The sequence below is a fragment of the Nylanderia fulva genome, unplaced genomic scaffold (assembly GCF_048542155.1).
Source record: "Nylanderia fulva isolate GAGA-0341 unplaced genomic scaffold, ASM4854215v1 Scaffold32, whole genome shotgun sequence".
Lineage (NCBI taxonomy): Eukaryota > Metazoa > Arthropoda > Insecta > Hymenoptera > Formicidae > Nylanderia > Nylanderia fulva.
In genome coordinates, this window is record NW_028190390.1 from 2,561,564 (window position 1) to 2,585,160 (window position 23,597).

Below are 23,597 nucleotides of genomic sequence, written 5' to 3' on the forward strand. Positions count from 1 at the left end.
GAATTGTCTTCAATTGAATCTGTTTTTTTTTCAATCGTCCATTAAAGTACTTCTAATTAAAATTAACTTATTAATCGTTTAATTGAAAAACTTTTAATTAAATTAGCTTGTATTAATCGTTTAATCGATCGCTCTCCGATTAATTTCGTTTATATCGATTGTCAATTAAATAATCTTCAATTGACTTCGATCATATTAATTGTTAATTAAGCGATCTTCGATTAATCTAGCTTATATCAATCGTCATTGTAACGATCTCTAACTAATCTTTCTAAAATTAATCGTTAATTAAAAATATTTTAATTAAATCTGTTCATATCATTTGTTCAATTATAAAAAATCTAATTGATATTTTGCCATCTCTGCTTCAAACAATAATCGTACCACTTTCGTCTTCTTCAATAATGTGCGGAACAGAATAGTCGCACAAACGCTCCAAACTGATCACTGGGTCATACAGGTTCTCACCTGACACGGAAATTTCAGAATCACGCACATCGGGTCCTAATGGCGTAAGTGCGGTTTCTAGGAGGAAAATCAGCTGGAGAAGCAGGAGGGATCGCTCGTTGTGGCTAAACTGTCCATCTTGCGAACGCCCGCAGGCGCTGCTGGATTTTTTTATCGCCATTCTCGAGGCAGTTCCGGTGAACGGTGGGTAGCAGTTGTGGCGTATGCCCGCATGGGCGAGGTAGCCGGAGCTCGTCGCCTTCGCGACGGCAACTCTTACAATAACTGTCTTAAACGGTCCCGCCGTACTAACTAATAATTAATTTCATTCTCCAGTTTTTGGTCGAATTAAATGCATCTTATTATTTGTCGAAATTTGTCACTAACGATCAACAATTATTTGTGAAGAATTAGTTTCATGTTTTTTGATGTTAGAGTTATGTTTTTTTATGCGCGTATCCAGATGACGTTTGATTCGCTCAATATAACAGGAATTGCAATTATTACAAAAAATTTTGTATACAGTGGAACCTCTCTCAGTTGGGTTGATGCGGAGACAAACCCGACTACGAGAGGTATCCAATAGCATGCTAGAAAGCGGTCACAATGGACTTAGCCTCTTTCCTTCTCTGTCTTCGACACAGTGCCGTGCAGTGCTCAAGCATGGAGAACGGAATCCTTACATATTTTACGAAGTGAGTGTATATTTATAATTTTGTCGCATAGCAATTGCAAAAATAATGCGACATAAGCATGCGTATGTGATCACACAACATGTATATATTACCACATGCGCATCCTCATATCGCTGACTTTCGTCCCGTGCATTGACAGATTTCCTAAACTCGTTATTTTATTTCAGGACAATTTCATGCAAAAACGCGTCGATTGAGCATTTACATAAATACAGTGAGATAGACAAAGTCAAGAAAAAATACCGGCGATTAGAAATTTCTAAAAAAATAGCAATATTGAGTTGCTTGGAAAAAGGTGAATCCGTTGCAAAATTGGCAGCTGAGTACAACGTCGCACATTCTACGATATGGTTAATCAAAAAGAAGAAAAATGACCTTTATAAATATGCAAGTTTAGTAAAGGATAATGACGGTTTTTTAAAGAAAAAAAGTAATAAACTATGTAGAACATCAGCTTCTGGATAAAGCGTTATTTATGTGGTTTCAACAACGGCGTTTATGGCCCTGATCACTTCAAAGGAAGTAACGGTTAGCTATGGAGGTGAAAAATTTATGTCTATTACGTATATATTATTTATATATTATGTACATAAAATTATGTATATATTATTTATATATTATGTACATAAATATGTATGTATACATACATATTTATGTATATATTATGACAGATTTAAACAACGACATGGTATTCGCGAGCTCAGCGTTCAAGGAGAAAGTCTGTCTAGTGATAACGAAGTTGCACAATTATTTTTTGAACAGTTTTCTGTGGAAATGAAAGAAGAAGGATACGACCCTGAAAATATATACAATGCGGACAAGAGTAGTTTGTTATGGAAAAATTTGCCAAGGAAAACTCTCGCAAGTCGTTCAGAGCAAACTGCCCCGGGACGAAAAGTACTAAAAGATCGAGTGACTTTCATGCTATGTACAAATGCTACAGAATCGCACAAGCTCAAAATTATGGTTATCGGGAAATACAAACAGCCTCGCTGCTTTAAAAACGTGACTAATTTACCAGTTTTTTTATAAAAATCAGAAGAGTACTGGATGGACGCCGAAATTTTCGAACAGTGGTTCCTAGAGTGTTTCATACCGGAAGTGGAAAAGGAACACAAACGTATGAAAAGAGAAGGAAAAGTCATACTTTTTGTTGACAATACTCCATGTCATAAACTTTCAGCTCGATGTATTACAGAGAATCCGCATTTTGTCATCAATTTTTTCCTCCGAATGTAACAACAATCAGTCAGCCAATGGATCAAGGCGTTATTGAAAAATTGAAAAGAAAGTACTAAAAAAATCTTTTGTTATCCAGTTGATTAAGCAATTGACATTCAAAGATTGTTGTGATATGATTGCAATTGCATGGGAAACAGTAACAGCAGAAAACATCTGAAATGCGTAGAAACTGTTAATTGCACTATCTACAAGCAAAAAAAATTCTTTATCTCGAGCGAATGATGTTGCTGAAACTTTAACAATGCTTCATAACATACATGGCTGTGAAGAATGCGATGAGGAAGATACGATGGCGTGGTTTAATCATAATGATCCTGGTTGGGAAATTCTTACTGACGACGTTATAGTATCTCTTTTAGGCATAAAAGTTTGTTTTATTTATTTATTTCTAAATTATTTCTTTTTGTTCCAAAATTTTCAGCATAACACTTCACTTTTCATAGACGTTTTCACATTCAATGTGGTATATTAAACTGTCTGTGTTGGTGTACATTACCCGGCATTTGTCACGATAGAGCGGTGACATGTATTCATGATGAAATTCATAAAGACATACTTTCGATATGTCGAGTATGCACATGCCGACATAGATTGGTTTATATAGTTTTACCTTTCGTAATTCTATGGCAACCAACTTTTCCGAAAATATGCTTGTACTATGAAAATTTGGTTTCGCGATCATTGCCTCTGCGCCGTATCGTCCGTCCCACTTTGTTAATAATTTTACATCCACATGATTACGCACATTTTTCATCGTTTTGCCAAATACCGCATTATTCATTAATTTATATAAATTTTTTTCAAAATTATTTTTCGCTTGTGTTTTAAACTCTGTATTAAGTTCGATATAATTTTTAAGCCATGCTGATTGAGTAAATTGTAGTATGCAGTATATTTTTGTAACGCGAAGCCCGTGACGCGTGCACTGCTGCAAGTTGTGGTAGTGTATCACGTAACGCTTCTTATCGTAAAGCGTTGCGTGATATTCTTAGCTTATACTCCCGTTTGCCGGGCGGCTTGTCGCGTGTCGGACAAAACGGTAGATCAATGTGTGCATTATGAAGATGTTGTGGATATTCTAAATCTACCTCGAGGATATAACCTGTAGGCGAATCGAGTGCGATAGATGAGATGTCGAAATTCGATACATTGTCGACCCATCAAAAATCGGCATACGGCAATGGTTGACACATTGCCCATCCGTACAAATTATTTACATCTAAGTACATGAGGTAGGATGATGGTTTCGATGAGTCGTACGATTGCATGTACTTGTTATTAGCATGTGCGTATTGACCTGAACATTGACTAAGACCGCCGCGTATACCCCGTTCGATAAACATAACCATGTCAATGTCTGTTATGATTAGCGCAAAATCAGGAAAGAAGCGCTAAATAGTGTCTCTCTCTCTTTCCCGCTCTAGCTGCGAGCCGATACGCGCTAGCGGGAAAGAGAGAGACGGCTGTCACTAAGCCGCCACGCCACGGCCAGCGAACGCGTCCGTTCGGGCCATTGTGTACCGCCAGCCGTGAAAAATATTTGTTTTAAACATACCTTTTCGTTCCTTCTAGAAAGACTCTAATAACAGAATTTGTTGTCGGAGTTGTTTTCCCGCCGGATCTTTCTAAAAGGATCAATGTCATTATAAGGCGCAAAGTCGAGCGCGGTCAGTCAGTCGCCTTTCGACAAACGACAAAATAACCGAGAATCTTTAAACGCGAAAATTATTACGGACACGGCTATTATTTGGACATCGATTTGAATTCTTATACGATTTTCGCAAGTGAAAGGCGTCGGGACATAATAATTATAAAATCCGGAATCGAAATAGTTGTGATTATCGCTTGCTTTATTCGAGTTCTATCAATAAAAGTGCAAGTTCTCTAGAAACCGACTCTATTTATTTATAGTGTCGCCCGATCTATCTCCAACAAAATTTTCTCTCCTCTCTGCGCTTCACTCACGCTTCAAGTCCGCTCGCGAACAATGTCTATAAATAATTTTAATTTTATATTTGTATATTTTAACATGGCGTCCCATGTATATCCCGGAAGAGTATAGTAATACGTAGAGTCAAGCCCATAACTCTTTATGCAACTGTCGCGAAAATTTTCAAATATGTCTGCCAATAACAAGACATTAATTATTAAATATAAATCACTATATTCACCTAGCGTTCGAAGGGAGAATCGGTTCCATACGTTCTCGGCGTGCGCATAATCACTCTCGGATACTTTTTCATCGATTAAAGAACTGTAAAATGATTCGCGCGGTGGTAAACATGCATCTTGCAATTTGTCGATACAGTCTATATATTTATATGGAAAGACGCCTTTCCGTGTCAAAAGATTGAATTTTTCACTAGATAAATTTTGAAACTGTGATTGTAAAATTTTGAATTTGTCTTTATTCAGAAAAGATGCCAATTTGTCAAGACTAGCACTGAGAAATTTATATGAGTCTATGAAACGTAATTTAATATGATTTTTTGAATTGTTGTCTTGCGTCAATTTAACAGTTTTCGAGAATGAAATGTATTTTTCTTTCGTTATTGGAAGTAATTCGATTCCCCCTTTGAACGCTGTGGCTTAGTCCTCGATAATGAAATGCGCGTCGTAACCGGACAGATTATGAAAAACTATCGGAATACAAAAAGATTATTTATAATTTAAACTGCAATTTAAGTGTGCGGGACCTCTGTACCATCCGGTGAGATGGCAATGATCGCGAACGCGTGCATCGTCTTGCTCAAACAGTTTTTCGCATATATGACAATGCGTTGCGCTGCGAAGTTTTTCCCACTCGTCAGATGTTAAATTTACCATGGGGACGTTTGTACTTAAAATATTTTTTACACGTATTGCTAAATTTTTTAGTTCTTCGGCAAACCACGCCACGCAATCGACACTACGGCAGGAATTATATATAGATAATGAATTGTCGTACGAGCAATGTACATAATAAGCTAGGCTAAATACTTGATGATGCTGATATGTTTTTTCTTGTTCCATCTTTTTCAAAACGCATTCCAAATCGGCGTACACCACAAACGGAAGCCGCTCCTTTCTGTTGTAGTTGTTGAAGCTAAGCCACTTGTCCTTATCGCTCGGTAATCGGATAGCGCAGTCATTTAATTTTCCACAGTCTACAGTATGCGTCTGCAACTTGTCTTCCGAATTGAAATAGTGTAAACATCTGTAAAATAAAAAATTATAATTTTAATTAAAATTATTTTTTAAATTTTAGTTTAATAAATATATACGTACCGATCACAGATATATCTTCTACATTTCTTTTTACTCAGTTGCGCACTGACAAGTCGAGATAAATTCTTTATCCAAGCGAAATGTCCAACGCTGTTTTCGTCTTGCACGTACAGCAAATTGACGTGTCTGTCTTTTTTTCTCTGAAAGACGTAGCGGGACAATGTTGTTCTCGATGCTGTACACATTCACGGAGATGTTGTTTGCAAGTTCAAACTTTTTAATTTGATTTATAGTCACTGGAAACTCAATGTTCTGGAGATTCAGCACTGTTGTGTAATGTGGATAAGAGGATTCTCGACTCGTGCTTCTTTCAGCAGGGTAAAGAGCGGCCACCACTGACCATGCGAAACACGCATTGTCCGCTGATTGCACATTAACCACCGCTCTCTTTGTCACAATTTCTCGCGGTAATTTGATACGACATCCCGCGCGCATTGGATTGTATTTATTTATATTTACAGTTAAATCTATTATTCGCGACAATGCCCAACCGCTATCGCGTTCCTGAAACTCTTCTAGCGATGCTAGCGTGGGCTCGATAACGCGGCGCTCGTACCACTCGCGTAAATCAGACGTGCGAAAGAGTTCAAAGTTTATCGCATTGACGCTTTTATTGGCACGGTTATCACGGTTATCAGATACAAACTCACCATTAAATATAGTGTTCACCTTCACACTGATGTGTCTCTGCAACATATTTTGCACATTCTCAATTACAATGTTTTTAGCATTTTCTAAAAATTGTCGCGGTTTGATGTAGTTTGTATTAATTATTGCACCGGTCAGTATACGACTCTCGAACGCCGTATCAATTTCGCGCCAAACGAGTCTTTGCACGTTATTGTTGCCGTCGATATTGCCACCGCCACTGTATTCACCACCAATACACATATATTGTCTCTGCAAGCGTACCTTTACACCCTCGAGTCGCACTATTGTAGCCACCATAGATTGTCTATGTCCGATTGAGAGTCGCGGACGCTTGACACGGTTGCATTCTTCAAGCTGTGCGATAAATTCGTCGCACTGTTGCAACCATTCTAAAAATTTGCCCAAGGTGGCGATTTGGTGGGACCGCTCCAATAAATTGCGCTCAATATGCTCCGCGTTTTCAATGTTCTTTTCTTTTTAATCACTATTATGCCACTGACGCAAGAAAGTAATCACTAAACTTTTGCACCACTGCATCTATGCATTTTCAAAATCGTACTATGGCTTGACGCGCTCTCATCCTCCTTATATATATTTCATCTAATTCTGTATTCTTTTTTAGCATTTGGTGTATCCCAAAAAATAGTTTCCCATGCCGTTTTATGTGTGGAGGAGTAAGGCAGCCGAACGTTGGCGCCGATGTGTTGTAAAAAAAAAAAAGGAAAATGTTTCTCTTCCGTTTATGGAAGATTTTTCGCGAGGATACAAAGCTGCCGAACGTCAGCGCTTTTACACTCGTACCGCCTATAAATAACATTTTGACAGTTCGTCGCAACGTTGGCCCTAAAATCTCAATTTCCTTCCGTATGTCGGAACAATAAAATGCATCAAAAAAAGGATTTTATGAATATTGGAGTGCCCCTTTTTTAAATTTGGGCAGTCATAAACCCCTGCCCAGCTTGACGTCATAAATCCCTGCCCAATGTGACGTCATTCCCCCACCCTTAGGATATCCCCTCGCCCCGCACCCCGCTCAGAGGCCCTGAGTTAGAACCAGCCTTATATCACTACTTACATTCTTTTCAATTTTTCAATGACGCCTTGATCCATTGGCTGAATGATTGCTGTTACATTCGGAGGAAAAAAATTGATGACAAAATGCGGATTCTCTGTAATACATCGAGCTGAAAGTTTATGACATGGAGCATTGTCAACAAAAAGTATGACTTTTCCTTCTCTTTTCATACGTTTGTGTTCCTTTTCCACTTTTGGTATGAAACACTCTAGGAACCACTGTTCGAAAATTTCGACGTCCATCCAGCTACTCTTCTGATTTTTATAAAAAACTGGTAAATTAGTCACGTTTTTGAAGCAGCGAGGCTGTTTGTATTTTCCGATAACCATAATTTTGAGCTTGTGCGATCCTGTGGCATTTGTACATAGCATGAAAGTCACTCGATCTTTTAGTACTTTTCGTCCCGGGGCAGTTTGCTCTGAACGACTTGCGAGAGTTTTCCTTGGCAAATTTTTCCATAACAAACTACTCTCGTCCGCATTGTATATATTTTTAGAGTCGTATTCTTCTTCTTTCATTTCCGCAGAAAACTGTGCAAAAAATAATTGTGCAACTTCGTTATCACTAAACAGACTTTCTTTTTGAACGCTGAGCTCGCGAATATCATGTCGTTGTTTAAATCTGTCATAATATATACATAAATATGTATACATACATATGTATACATACATATTTATGTATTTTATATATTATTTATATTTATATTATATTATTTATATATTATGTACATAAATATGTATACATACATATTTATGTACATAATATATAAATAATATATACGTAATAGACATAAATTTTTTACCTCCACAGCTAACCGTTACTTCCTTTGAAGTGATCAGGGCCATTCAATTTTTGATTGAGGATAATTGCTTTTTTTTTAGAAGTGGACCCGAGATTGGTTCTTCTAGTAAACGCCGTTGTTGAAACCACATAAATAACGCTTTATTCAGAAGCTGATGTTCTACATAGTTTATTACTTTTTTCTTTAAAGAACCGTCATTATCCTTTACTAAACTTGCATATTTATAAAGGTCATTTTTCTTCTTTTTGATTAACCATATCGTAGAATGTGCGACGTTGTACTTAGCTGCCAATTTTGCAACGGATTCACCTTTTTCCAAGCAACTCAATATTGCTATTTTTTTAGAAATTTCTAATCGCCGGTATTTTTTCTTGACTTTGTCTATCTCACTGTATTTATGTAAATGCTTAATCGACGCGTTTTTGCATGAAATTGTCCTGAAACAAAATAACGAGTTTAGGAAATCTGTCAATGCACGGGACGAAAGGCAGCGATATGAGGATGCGCATGTGGTAATATATACATGTTGTGTGATCACATACGCATGCTTATGTCGCATTATTTTTGCAATTGCTATGCGACAAAATTATAAATATACACTCACTTCGTAAAATATGTAAGGATTCCGTCCTCCATACTTGAGCACTGCACGGCACTGTGTCGAAGACAGAGAAGGAAAGAGGCTAAGTCCATCGTGACCGCTTTCTAGCATGCTATTGGATACCTCTCGCAGTCGGGTTTGTCTCCGCATCAATCCAACTGAGAGAGGTTCCACTGTATACTTCTTGTAATAATTGCAATTCCTGTTATATTGGGAAAATCAAACGTCATCTGGATACGCGCATAAAAAAACATAACTCTAACATCAAAAAACATAAAACTAATTCTTTACAAATAATTGTTGATCGTTAGTGACAAATTTCGACAAATAATGAGATGCATTTAATTCGACCAAAAACTGGAGAATGAAACTAATTATTCTGTCATTAATAAACATAGAGTGTCGCTTAACCATGATTTGGACTAATGTTTCCATCCTACATAACAAAGCTAACGTAAAAAAGAAAGAAATAAGTGAAATGATTTTTATTAAGAAACAAAAAAATTCCATAAATTTGCAAAGGGACACGAACATTTAAATTTGATTTATGACACTATTCTTAATTTATTTTAGTCCTTAGTAACGCATTATATTATTTATATTTTACCTATAATAATTCCATTTTAATATCATTTTTATTTACTATGTATATACGTTTTATTTTCTGTTTACGGAGGTTTTAGTTGTATTATTTTAGTTGTGTTGATTATTTTATCTTATTTAATCGACTTTTATTTCTCTCTTAACAATGTTTTTGACTTGTTGTTGGCTAATCTGTGTTCGGTTAATCTAACGTTACTTATCAAAAGGAGTACTACTTTTCATTAGGATATTAATTATATTATGTCAAGTTTTTTAAATTTTGATCTTATACTATAAATTGACATCACGAGCGTATAGTTTTTACCATTCTACATTAAATAATGGTGTTATATCTCTAAAAACTATAACTATTAAGGTATAATTACTCATATTACATCCGCTTGACGACGGGCACTGACCGCGTAAAAACGCATACGCTGCGAGACACACGCAGAACCGAAATTGCCCAATGTGCAAGCAAAGCGGAAGGACTTGGAATTTACTTCGCTTGCACCTAGGTCCTTGACCTGTTGCCAGGCACCCTTTCCGATCAAAGAACTTCCAAAAAGCAAGACTATAAAAACGGAGCAGGAGACGCGTTCAGGAGTCGCTCTCGAGTCGTTAATTTAGAGTAACCTCGCTAACCGCGTGCGATCTATAACATCTTATCGCAGTCGCGCGCGCGATTCACGAAGTCATAGTTAACTAGTGGAAATAAAGAAAACGTCAAGTAGTTAATTCAAATAAAAATTCTTTAATAGTGAAAAAGTGAAGTGCATTCATTCAATCATCCCGATTCAAGCCCTGACGCCCCGGATCCTCATCCTAATTTAGCGCGACTCCTTGTGCCTTACCCGGGGCACACAACAATGGATATTACAAATTATAATATTATAATTATAAATTAGACGTTTTATTTTGTTATTACTTTCAACCTTGTCTCTTACTTACACTGTATTGTAATTAATTTTTGTAGCCTAAAGAGGACGCAATTTAGGGTCGAAACGTTGTTTCTTTTGCAATAAAAGAATTATTACTCTTGGCCAGTGGTGGTCAATAAAGTTCTTTTAATTTTATTTATATTTTTACTTAAAACTATATTAGGCATTTTATCATAACTCATTTTAATCCCACGAGTAGAGAGGAAATACTTTGTTAACTCTAACAGACCCTTCTATGAGGGCGACCTTACTCCGGAGAATCGGCCGGTACTTCGGCGGGACCGTTTAAGACAGTTATTGTAAAAGTTGCCGCCGCGAAGGCGACGAGCTTCGGCTACCTCGCCCATGCGGGCATACGCCACAACTGCTACCTACCGTCACCGGAACCGCCTCGAAAATGGCGATAGAAAAATCCAGCAGCGCCTACGGGCGTACGCAGAATGGACAATTTAGCCACAACGAGCGAGCCCTCCTGCTTCTCCAGCTGATTTTCCTCCTAGGGACCGCACTTACGCCATTAGGACCCGATGTGCGTGATTCTGAAATTTCCGTGTCCGGTGAAGACCTGTGTGACCCAGTAATCAGTTTGGAGCGTTTGTGCGACTATTCTGTTCCGCACATTATTGAAGAAGACGAAAGTGGTACGATCATTGTTTAAAGATTCCCACTCTGTCTGCCACATGTTTAGTATTGCCTCATCCTGAATAATACTTATTGCTATTTTTTTCTTGGTTTCCGCGGGTATTTCAACGTTCCCGAAATTTATTGCCTGACCTTTCCGCGCGTGGTATCGCGTCGCGTATTCTTTTAGTAGAATGTCAACCGGCATTGCTCCTGCTACTACGCAAAGTGATTCGAAGAATGCTGTCCGATATGCTTTAATAATCGATATTAGCGCTCTCCGCTGCGCCGCTTTCAAAGTTTTGATGTCCCGTTTTGTGCATAAATCCGCCCAACTTGCGACGGTGTACGTTATTTTTGGTACAAAGGCTCCACGGTATATAACATTTAACGCGTCGTATTTAAGTCTCCACTTGGCTCGCGCGACTCTACCTAGTTTTTGGAATAGTGACTCGACGGCTGTTACTTAATTTTTGGCAATCCATTTTAACTCTCATCTTGTGGTCGAAAATAACTCTAAGGTATCGGACTGTTCGTTTAAAATTAATTCTCGCGTTTTCTATCTTTATTGTCGGCAGCGTATTCTTGAAGTCGACGCTTTTTCTACCGTTAGACTTTCGCTTTCTATCCGGTCTGTCTTCTCGTCTTTCGATTAAGAGTGTCCCCAAAGTTTCGGAACGGCCAAATATTTCAAAAATAAATCACTTAAGAGAAAAATGTTTCCTGCAAAAGTTGTAGGATTCAAAATAAGATACTTGACGATGAGGACACTCTTATAATTTGACCTCTATCCTCTATATTTGATCCTCGTGTAAAGGTCAAATTATCTCATTACCAGATATCTCTTTTGTACGCTAAAACACTCATGCAACCATTTTTATTTTTTTAGAAACCGACTCCAATTGCTTTGCAAAAAAATTATTTTGGCCTTGAAATAACTCCCGAAGGTCATTTTAATCCTTCTTTATGACCACATGTTTCAACGTGACATTTCCGTTCTTTCCAATTCTGATATCAAAAATAGATAGTCCTATTAAAAAAAAATCAAGTTGTCTTTGATTTGACCTCTTAATTTGACCTCAAGATCAAGTTCAAGAGCACCATCAAGTGCGCACGTTCAAATTCTAAAACTTTTGTATTTAACATAGGAAGTATGAGAAATTAGAATGATACAATTAAAATTAATAAAGATAAACATTTTGATGTTAAACGCAAGAATTAAAATTTACATACTTTCTTAATAAAAGCGCAGTTAGTTGACTTTGTTGTCATTATTAAACAATGTGATTATATCTGAATTTTTAAAACATTTGAAAAAACTTTTGAAAGAAAAAAACTGCATCTTATCGTTATGATGGATCGTCAAAAACTGAGTATGTAGAGTTTATGATTTTTATAATTATGTCATCAATGTTGTTTAAATTCTCTGTGTCTTTATGTAGGTTAACTGTATTATTAACTTTTTTGATAAAAAACATCTCTGCGATTTCTCTCTTTTTAACATGTTTTTTATTATGTAATATAACGGGTGATACCCAATCAAATTCATGTCCCAACTCTTGTCTATGTTTGCTTATGACCGAATGATTTGTTACATGTAATTTTATATTGTTAAAATGTTCTTTTATACGAGTACGCAAATGTCTTTTTGTTTGACCGATATATGAAGAATCACAATTTTTACAGTCAATTTTATACACAACATTAGTTCTATTGTCGTTAGGTAATCTATCTTAAACAAGATAGAAGAGAGTTTAAACAACATCTATGACAAAATTATAAAGGTCGTATAAACTCTACATACTCAGTTTTTGACGATCCTCCATTATAACGACAAAATGCGGTTTCTTTCTTTCAAAAGTTCTTTCAAAAGTTTTTTCAAATGTTTTAAAAATTCCGATATAATTACATTGTTTAATGATGACAACAGTGTCACCTAACTGCGCTTTTATTAAGAAAGTATGTAAATTTTAATTCTTGCGTTTAACATCAAAATGTTTATCTTTATTAATCTTAATTAATTGTATCATTCTAGTTTCTCACTTGAAAAGGACCAAAAACAAATGGTCGAAACGTTGTGGAAATAAAATAAAAATTTTCTTTGTGTAGTTTGGGTCAAATTTAATATATCGTTCCTATTTTAAATATCACTAGCGACGTTTTAAGCATTCAATTTGATTTTTAACATTTTTTTAAAAACGTCATCCTCACGAGATATTCAGAAGTACCCATACTTTTGACAAACCTTGTATGTAGCATTCATCATCCACACCTTTCATTTACACTCTACACTTTTATTACACCTTACACTTTTCACTGCACTTTTACACTTTTTACATCTTTATACATTTGTAATAACTTCAATTCATTAATTAACATAATGTTTTTAAGAAAAATCAATATTTCCATAACAACACATTCATTCATTTATTTGTTATATATTAATTCTTTTTGTCTTTCGCTTTATACTTTCAATGAACAAACATTACTTTCTTAAAAGATCTGGTGAATTTATTCATAAGTCGCTACATTTTTGGTGACCCCGACGTGATATTAAAGCCGACGCATTTTAAAAGCTGATGCGGAATAAGTGTCAAGTGATCGTCGTATTTGACGTCTGCGAAATATTATCATCGCTTGGAGGAATTGCTGGATATTCTGATTTTAAGAGATTCATTCTCCGGATCTTTGAAACATTAGAGGCGGATTAGTCCTTCACGGAAATTCTCAAATCATTTTATCGGATTCCTGGAACAAGAGGAAAATGCCAATCGATAGATCACCAGTTAGACTCTGTACGGATACACAGATTGATATGGATTTGGCGAGCGGATCAAATCAGGTTGGATCAGATAATATTAATATTTTACCTTCTCAAACTGGACATCAGGTGAGTGATCCTATGTTACAAATTCACTCAAATGAGTTTCATTTATTAAAACTACCGACTTTCTGGCATAAGCAACCTAAACTCTGGTTTGCTTCTATTGAAAGTGAGTTTACGGTTTATCGAATTCGATCAGATGATATTAAATATAGTTCTGTCATTCGTCATCTTGATGAACAAGCCTTAATAAACATATCTGAAGTCATTGAAAATCCACCTGAAACAGATAAATATAATTATTTAAAGAAAATATTAATAAATCGCTTTACGGATTCAGAGGAAAAACGTTTGAGACAAATATTAGCTGGAATTGAACTTAATGATAAAAAGCCTTCGGAATTACTTCGAGAAATTCGTCATTTGTCTGGAGGATCTTTAGCGGATAGTGTTTTGCAAATGATTTGGCTTCAACGCTTACCACATAGAATTCAAACGACTTTAGCCGTAGTAGAAGATGTTCCTCTTATTAAACTTGCGGAATTAGCCGATAAAATTGCTGATCGGGACGGCGGTTTGCAAGTCGCGGAAGTTTCCAATAATGCAAATAATAAATCTTTGGATTTTGCGGATTTATTACGAAGAATCGAAGCTCTTGAAGTTTCTCGTCGTCGAGATCGTTCCAAAAGCCGGTCTAGAGAGAATAGAAGATTTAGATCGTTATCGCGTAACAAAGACAAATCAAATAAAGATATTAAAGATACATCAATTTGCTTTTACCATAAGAAGTTTGGTGATAAAGCTAAACGATGTACTTTACCTTGTTCTATGTCCAAAACATTCTTGGCTTCACAGGAAAACTAAAAACGCCGTTTAAGACTGAAGCTGCTTACGACGGTGTTTCTAACAATCGCCTCATTATTTTCGACAGACATTCAAATTTGAATTTTCTTGTCGATACGGGCGCTGATATATCGTTGTTACCTAAAAGAGTTTTATTGAAGCCGTGGCATACTAATTTAAAACTTTTTGCCGCAAATGGTACTCAAATTAGTACTTACGGTTCTAAAACTTTAATTTTGAACCTCGGTCTTAGGAGAGAATTCAAATGGAAATTTTGTGTCGCGGATATTCAACGTCCTATTTTAGGCGCCGATTTCCTTTGTCATTTTAATCTCCTGATTGACATTAAAAACAAGAAATTGATTGATAACGTTACCGGTCTTATGAATACTGGAAAAATTCAAGAAGTTGCGCATTTGTCAATTTTTACCACATCTCCTGATTCTGTGTACCATAAATTTTTAACCGAATTTCCAGGACTCACCCGTTTTTCTCCAATTTCCTCGGTAAAAACGCATGGTGTTGAGCATCATATCTTTACGGAAGGTTCTCCTAAATTTTCGACTCCCAGAAGACTTACTCCTGAGAAACTTAAATGTGCCAAGGAAGAATTCAAATCTATGATGGAGCAAGGAATTTGCAGGCCTTCAAGCAGCTCCTGGGCAGCCCCTCTACATATGGTACCTAAAAAGGAACAAAATTCTTGGAGACTGTGTGGTGATTATCGTGCACTCAATTCAGTGACTATCCCGGATCGTTATCCCTTACCTCATATTCAAGATTTTTCTTTTTCACTTTTTGGTAAGAATATCTTTTCTAAAATCGACTTAGTTAAAGCGTACTATCAAGTACCCGTCGCTAAAGAAGATATTCACAAAACAGCTGTCACTACTCCATTTGGGCTTTTTGAATTTGTCGTAATGCCTTTCGGTTTACTAAACGCAGCCCAAACTTTTCAACGGCTCATGAACTCTTTACTTAATGATTTGAGTTTTGCCTTTTGTTATCTTGATGACATTCTTATCGCTTCTAAAGACGAGAAAGAACATATTGCTCACTTACGCATTATTTTTGATCGTCTTCAACAAACTGGAATGACAATCAATGTCGCTAAATGTCTTTTCGGTCAAAGCGAGATTTTTTTTCTTGGTTACTTAGTTTCTAACCAAGGAGTTAAACCTACATCCGAAAAAGTGAAATCAATTATTGATTATCCTAAACCTAAGACACTTCATGAATTACGCAGATTCTTAGGAATTATCAATTATTATCGTCGCTGTCTCAAGGATGCTGCAAATCATCAAGCTCTGTTAACAGAATATTTAAAGGACAGTCGCAAGAGGGATAGAAGAATTATTTCTTGGACTAAAGAAGCGGAATTAGCTTTCGAGTCATGTAAAGAAGAACTTTTACAAGTTACTACCCTTTCTCATCCTGCTCCTCATGCTCCTCTTATTTTAACTTGTGATGCTTCTGACTTTGCTGTTGGTGCATCACTTGAACAGTCTATTGACGACGATATCAAACCAATAACATTTTTCTCAAAGAAACTAGACAAAGCTCAAAGAAATTATAGCACTTATGATAGAGAACTTCTTAGCATTTATTTGGTTATTAAACATTTCAGGCATTTTGTTGAAGGAAGACAACTGATTATCAGAACTGATCATAAACCTTTGATTTTTGCTTTCCGTCAGAAATTGGATAAAGCGTCACCAAGACAGATCAGACAATTGGACTTTATTGCTCAATTCTCTACAAATATTACCTATATTTCTGGAAAAATGAATTCAGTTGCTGATGCTCTGTCAAGAATTGAATCTATTTCAATGTCTATTATAGTTTCTTTAGAAAAACTTGCTAATTATCAGAAAGAAGATGAAGAACTTCAAGTTTTACTTTCTTCAAATTCTTCACTTCTGTTGAAGAAACTTATTCTTTCAGGATCAACCATACCTATTTATTGTGATTGTTCTTCGGAATTAATTCGTCCATATGTTCCTAAACTCTTACGCAAGAGAATTTTTGATGTTGTTCATGGACTCGCTCACCCCAGCGGCAGATTGACATCTAAACAATTACTACTGAAATTCATTTGGCCTTCTTTGAAGAAAGATGTGAAGGAATGGACTCGAACTTGTCTTCCATGTCAACGTGCGAAGATTTCAAGACACACCAAGAATTCTCCAATTAAGATTGCAATTCCTGATCAACGCTTTCAGCATGTGCATTTAGACATTGTTGGACCACTTCCTATTTGTCAAAATTACCGTTATTGTCTTACTATGATTGATCGTTTTTTCAGATGGCCTGAAGCTGTTCCTATTTCTGAGATTTCTGCTGAAACTGTTTCTACAACATTTTATTCACATTGGGTAGCACGTTTTGGTTCTCCTATCAGCATTACAACAGATCAAGGTCCTCAGTTTGAAGCAGCTTTATTCAAAGCTTTAACAAACCTAATTGGCTGTCAAAGAATTAGAACTTCTGCTTATCATCCTGCTTCAAATGGAATTCTGGAAAGATGGCATAGAACTTTGAAAGCAGCGATTATGTGCCACGAAACAACCAACTGGATAGAATCGTTACCTTCAGTTCTTTTGGGATTACGTTCGTGTTTCAAAGAAGATTTAAAAGCTTTACCAGCAGAACTTCTTTATGGATCCACTCTTTGTATTCCTGGAGAATTTTTCATTGAAGAAGATTTTCCTGCAGATCCTGAAATCTTTCTTGAAAAACACAGGATTCATATGAGGAATATCAGATCATCTCCTACAAGTCATCATTGCAAAAGATCACCTTTCGTTCACAAGAATCTTTTTGATTGTACTCATGTTTGGATTCGAGAAGATGCTGTTAGGAAGTCACTACAACCTCCTTATTCTGGCCCTTTTCCTATTGAGAAACGTATCTCTGATCATTTATTTGCAGTTAACGTTTCAGGAAGAGTTGTCAATATTTCGACAGAACGTCTCAAGCCAGCCTTCATTCCTAGAACTTCAGATTCTACTGAACTTTCTACCAGATCTTCAGCTCCTGTTCCTGCTACTTCAGCTCCTGTTTCTGCTACTTCAAATCCTCCTTCTTCTTCTTCTACTGTTGGAAAAGCTCTACGTACCTACCCACCAAAGAAGAAGAAAGTCCATTTCGCAACGAATATCGTCACTTGGGAGGGAGTACTGTAGCATTTATCATCCACACCTTTTATTTACACTCTACACTTTTATTACACCTTACACTTTTCACTGCACTTTTACACTTTTTACATCTTTATACATTTGTAATAACTTCAATTCATTAATTAACATAATGTTTTTAAGAAAAATCAATATTTCCATAACAACACATTCATTCATTTATTTGTTATATATTAATTCTTTTTGTCTTTTGCTTTATACTTTCAATGAATAAACATTACTTTCTTAAAAGATCTGGTGAATTTATTCATAAGTCGCTACATGTATATGTATATGTATTTGAAAAATAGTTTGAATAATTAATAACAAAAGAACCGTTGAAGATGGAGGCTTGTCCTTTTGTACAAACGTGAGTGTTAACATCACGCACCTAAGGCCCGAGTTGCAGCCATTTATGTCTGCAAATATTGTTAAAAAAGAATATTACATTTTAAAAATTAAAAAATTAATAACAAATAAACCGCGCAAGATGGAACGTTCTACTTTCGCAGGAACGTAGATGGCGAGGCCGTCCTCCGATTCTCCGAGTTAGAATCCCTGATGTCGACAAAAAGCAAAAAAAGAAATAGTTACTACTTTTTGAAAAAATAATTTGAATAATTAATAACAAAGGAACTGTTGGAGATAGAAGCTTATCCTTTTGCACAAACGCGAGTGCCAACGACATCACGCACCGAAGGCCCGAGTTACAGCCATTTATGTTTGCAAATATTCTTAAAAACGAATATTACATTTTGAAAATTAAAAAATTAATAACAATTGAACCGTGCAAGATGGAACGTTCTACTTTTACGGGAATGTATATGGCTAGATTTTCCCCCGATCCTTCGATTTAGAGCCCTTGTTGTCGATAAAAATAAAAATAATAGTTAGTTTCTTGGCTTGTGTTTAGTATTACCTCCCACCGACAGATGGCCTGACGGCGGAATGCCTTTCCGTAGTTAAGAAACCGTCAGCAAATTATATTAGTCGATCAAGCCTTCAATACTTACATTTGTCGATCTTAGTTTTTTTTATATATTTTGCGGATTCAATATTTCGCAGTTGGTATATAATTCTAAAAGTTTTGATGGTTTTTAATTTTTGTTACGTTATTTATAATAACTTGTTTTTCACATTTTAGTTTACATCTCTCCATCCTTTTTAAAAATGTTTGCAGATATTTTTAAGTACAATTGCTCTGTTAAACAATAGGTTTGTTCTTCTTGCTTACACGAAAAGTGTATAGTGTACACTTTTACTCCGTCCAATTTTTGAGAGTGGGGGTAACGTCGTGTAAATTCAGTGTAAAGTGTAAGCTTTTCAACGAGAACGCCGAAGTGTAACATCAAGTGTTTATAAATACGACAGCTATTTGTGCATAGTGTTCATATTTAAAGTTTTAATAAAAAAGTGGAATTTTATTGTTTAAAATTTATTATTGGTTATATTGTTACAATTATCACAAAATGATGAATGAATTAAATGTAGAAATTCTTAATCACATTTTGGAGTCGGAGTCTGAATCTGATTTGTCATCCGATGAAGAGGATTTTGACGAGATTGTTCCTGAACCACCTGTTTTATTTGCTGCAAATAATGGTAAGATAGTTAAATAATTTTTTACTTACTACATGTGAGTACATTTAACCACTGTTTAAAGTAATTTAACCTATGTAATCTAACCTCAAAACATTGTTTTTTAGATGAAGACATTGGACAATTATTAGAGCCAGTATTAGGAGTTGTTTAAAGAGTACATCACGTAAAAATTTTAAATTATATTGAAAATGTTGTACATTTATACACTGAGAGTGATTTCATAATGCACTTTCGCTTATCACGAGAAGTGACCAATGAATTGATCAATCGTTTTGCAGCATCTCAAATTTTTTTGGCATTACAAGGTTAATTATATCATAATTATGAGTTCCACATACATTAATATTATTTATAAATAACATATTTTAGTTGCATAATTTTATGAATATAATATCTTATTATATCTATGTATGTTATCACAGCTTATGCAGGCTACGAGCCTATTTCTCCAGAGAAACATATCATAAGTTTTCTTTGGTACGTTGGACATGAAAGCAGTGGCTATCGGGATGTAGCAGATAAATTTGGGATTACCATAAGTGCGCTGTACAATGTTATATCCCGGATCACAAATTTTTTAATATCTCTTGCACCAAATGTCATCAGATTTCCTACAATGCAAGAGAGAGAAGCCATTAAAGAACATTTTCTACAAATGCAAAACAGATTTCCTGGAGTAATAGGTATATTTCAAAAGTACTATTTTCATACATATAGAATTTCGATTATTTCATTACTAAATAATTCATTATTACAGGTGCCATAGATGGATCGCACATTCGAATCGACAAACCAATAGAAGACAAAGATTTGTACATAAATAGGAAACAATTTTTTTCCATTCAGTTACAAGGCATTGTGAACCACGGACAAAAGTTTATGAATGTGTTTATCGGTTACTCTGGATCGGTTCATGATGCAAGAGTTTTCAGGGAATCGCCTGTGTACAATAGACTGAATGAACTTTGTGGAGGTTTGTGACGTAATTTTTTTTAGATTAAAATAATATCAAAATGTATATTCGGATGCTATTGTAAAGAGACTTAGTGTACAATCTTTTACTGAACCAATTTTTTTAATTTGCAGAAGATGGATACTTGCTTGGAGATAGTGCGTATCCCTGTTTACAACGGTTGATTGTTTCGTATAGAGATAACGGACATTTGACACGAGCTCAAATCAATTTTAACCAAAGATTGAGTTCATGTCGAGTTATTATCGAAAATGCATTTGGTAATCTGAAACAGCGATTTCGTCAATTGTACCATTTTAAGTTACGAGACATTGTTCGAATGGTTCAGGTTGTGCATGCATGTTGTGTTTTGCACAATATGGCGAATGCTAATGATTTACAGTTATTTGAACCACCTCCCGATGAAAATCAACCTGATCCTGATGCTGTAAATGCACTGATTAATATGGTTGGAGATAATGCAATACCGCAGGATAATCAACAGGGACGAGAACTTAGAGATGAAATATGTAGACAACTCGCAGCACAATAAATGTCTCAATTATTGTACATTCTATTTAAATAAGAATTATGTAAATTTATCTTTTAAAGGCCTTATATATTATATTATTTGTGAATTATAAATAATAAATGTGTTTTCAATAAAAATCCTTATTTCATATTAATATAAAAATTCTTTTATTAAATTGTTCCATTAAATCAACAATAAACAATAAACTTCACAAATATAATACAAAGCTGTTTTCAACACTGTACAAGAAATGTGGAAACGCATAAGTAACGAAATGAAAAACTAAGGATATGACGTGACTGCAATACAAGTGGAAAATAAATGGAATAAAATAATATAATCGTCGGCTAAATTTACTGAAAAGAAGAGTCGCCACGTCACACTGGTTAATTTTTTAAAAATAAATTTAAAAATTCTTTCAATGAATTTTTTTTTCTTCCAATAAGTCGTTTCTTCGTTGTCTTTGTTGAATAGTTTCCTTTCTGTGGTTTTCTATTGCGGTCAAATGTTCTTCTTGTCTATCTTTTATTGATTTATAGGTTTCCAGGATTTGTGATAACATTTTATCTTGATTTTCATCGCGTTTTTCGAGTGTCTTCCTGTATTCTTGCATCTCTTTTTGGCACTGTTGCAATGCCTTTGCCGTTGTTCCAGTGGCGATTCTTTTTTTAGCAACAGCAACGAGGTTGGCATTTTCAGGTACGGTTACTACTTCACTTTCATCAGCCACAGGCATATCTTCAGGTTCCTCTCTTTTTTCTACGTTTGATGTGGTTGGTAATACAATTGTTGTCGATACTGGCATTAAAATCGGCGCACTAAAGTTAAAAAATAAAATTAATTTTCAAAAATTAATGATAATATATGAAAATATATGAACAATTTTCAAAATATGCAATAATAAATATACTTAAATCACAATTCATAGATGATATTAGTATTTACGAAACAAACCTGTTATTCAATAAAGTCCTGAGATCTGATATACTATTTCGGACCATTACTCTTATTTCCGGACCCGCCACAGCAAGTGGAACTATTTTGTGGCTCTTTCCCAAAATTTCTGTCAGTTCCCTGTAAAAGCATGTAAGTAAAAATAAAGCATCAATTTATTATGATTTATTATTATTTCAATTTTAGCTATACGTAAACGTTTGGTAACTACAGGTAATCCGCCCTCTTCCTGTCTTATTATTATTGGAAATAACTTTTTTATATTGTCTTTCTAAAGTCTTCCATTTATTTTCCACTTGTATAGGAGTCACGTCGTATCCCGAGTTTCTCATCTCGTCGCTTATACGCTTCCACATTTCTTTAAAATTTTTAATTCTTCTAGAACTAACTAATTCTTTCTTCTCCTTGTAGAGTGATAAAAATAGTTTGGTATTCGCATCATTTCATGTAAAAATTTCAAAATTGTGTTGAATGACGTTTGGCTTCTGATTTTCTTGATTGGAAATGTTAGTGTCCGGTGTGTCTATTGTTCTGTGTGTAGATGTTAATACTATTAAAACTTTTTCGTTATCCAAAGTACATGTAATGGGTGGACCATTCAAATCTATTTCGGAAGTGTGTATTTTAAAAGTTAGCCCACCTACAAATTAACATGATACACATGTAAATAAAACAATTAAAAATGTATACATACAATTAACAAAACACATATGTAAATAAAACAATTAAAAATGTATACATACTGTCGGTTTGGCATGTTATGTAACCTTCTTCATCAATAATTATTGATTCATCGGCATTTCGAAATACTATTGCCGTTTTAGGCACTTATACGACTTCTTCCATTGTAAAAAATAAAATTAGGAAGCAATCGTGGAAAACTATAACCTCTTAGTGTAACTTTACACTGCGTACACCACCTCTCAGGCTCGTGTAAACCAGTGTAAAATTCGTCATAAAAGTGTGATCCACTTTTCAAGACGAACAGCGTGTAATCCAGTGTAATCGCACAACTCTACGTCATTTCCGACAAGAAGAACGCCAAAGTGTACACTTTACACGATAGTGTACGAAGTGTAAGCAAGAAGAACAAACCTAATGTTCTAGGTTTTAAATCTTTTTACGCATTTTTTAATTGTTTAAATTTGTATTATATAAGATTCTATTTATTGAAACGTCTTAAGTTCAGTTGCACCAATGTCACTACAGTTCTTCGCTTAATTAAAATGCGTTTACAGTAAGTGTTGCTTAAAATTCGCTAGCGTTCCACAGTTGTTATAGAAGTAATATCACAGTATATACAATAGCACAACTCTCTGTCGGCACCTTTGATGTTTGTGTAACATAAAATGGAGTACGCATGCGCGAAATCAGCGAGTATAACAGTACTGCCATCTGAACTTTTTTTTCACTCTTTCTTCATTTTTGCTCTCTTTTTAGTATATTACTACATGTAAAATAAATTAATTTTAATAAAAAATTATGTATATATAAGATCAAGTTGTTAATAATGTTAATGTATGATATATATAAAGCAAATGTTATAAATATTAATATTTCATTTAAAGCGCAATCACACTTTTTATTATGAAAATAAGACTGTATATATAAATTTAACATATATAAGACAGGCTATAAGACTGTATACTTAATATTAAGATTTATAAATGTTTCACATTTAGAAGTTTCCTATTTTTCTTACTAATGCTTTTGCATGATTTATTATGCTGTGTTAATGTAAAATATATACACGTACGTAAAAATAATTTTATCAAAAAATTAGTAAAAAA

General features: G+C 35.0%; 2 protein-coding genes across 2 annotated transcripts; both read right to left on the reverse strand.

Moving 5' to 3' along the window:
- Window positions 1–2,752: 2,752 nt before the first annotated feature.
- On the reverse strand, window positions 2,753–7,895 carry LOC114937691 (uncharacterized). The gene is given in 4 exon segments (XM_029311279.2): window positions 2,753–5,580; window positions 5,652–5,789; window positions 5,791–6,775; window positions 7,550–7,895. Coding segments are annotated over 4 exon segments (2,007 nt in total). The 3' UTR covers window positions 2,753–5,042.
- A 13,126-nt stretch (window positions 7,896–21,021) lies between these two features.
- Window positions 21,022–23,228, reverse strand: LOC114937609 (uncharacterized). Its single transcript, XM_085484824.1, has 4 exons — window positions 22,551–23,228; window positions 22,019–22,447; window positions 21,808–21,927; window positions 21,022–21,671 (listed from the first exon to the last, which is right to left on the reverse strand). The coding sequence occupies exons 3-4, from the start codon at window positions 21,852–21,854 to the stop codon at window positions 21,272–21,274; spliced, it is 447 nt and encodes a 148-aa protein (XP_085340950.1). The 5' UTR covers window positions 21,855–21,927; window positions 22,019–22,447; window positions 22,551–23,228; the 3' UTR covers window positions 21,022–21,271.
- Window positions 23,229–23,597: the final 369 nt, after the last annotated feature.

Coding starts and splice junctions, on each gene's coding strand:
- LOC114937609 (XM_085484824.1), bottom strand. CDS start 21,854: ATGGTCCGAAATAGTATATCAGATCTCAGGACTTTATTGAATAACAG. Junction 21,672..21,807: donor AGGACTTTATTGAATAACAG/GTTTGTTTCGTA, acceptor TTTTAACTTTAG/TGCGCCGATTTTAATGCCAG.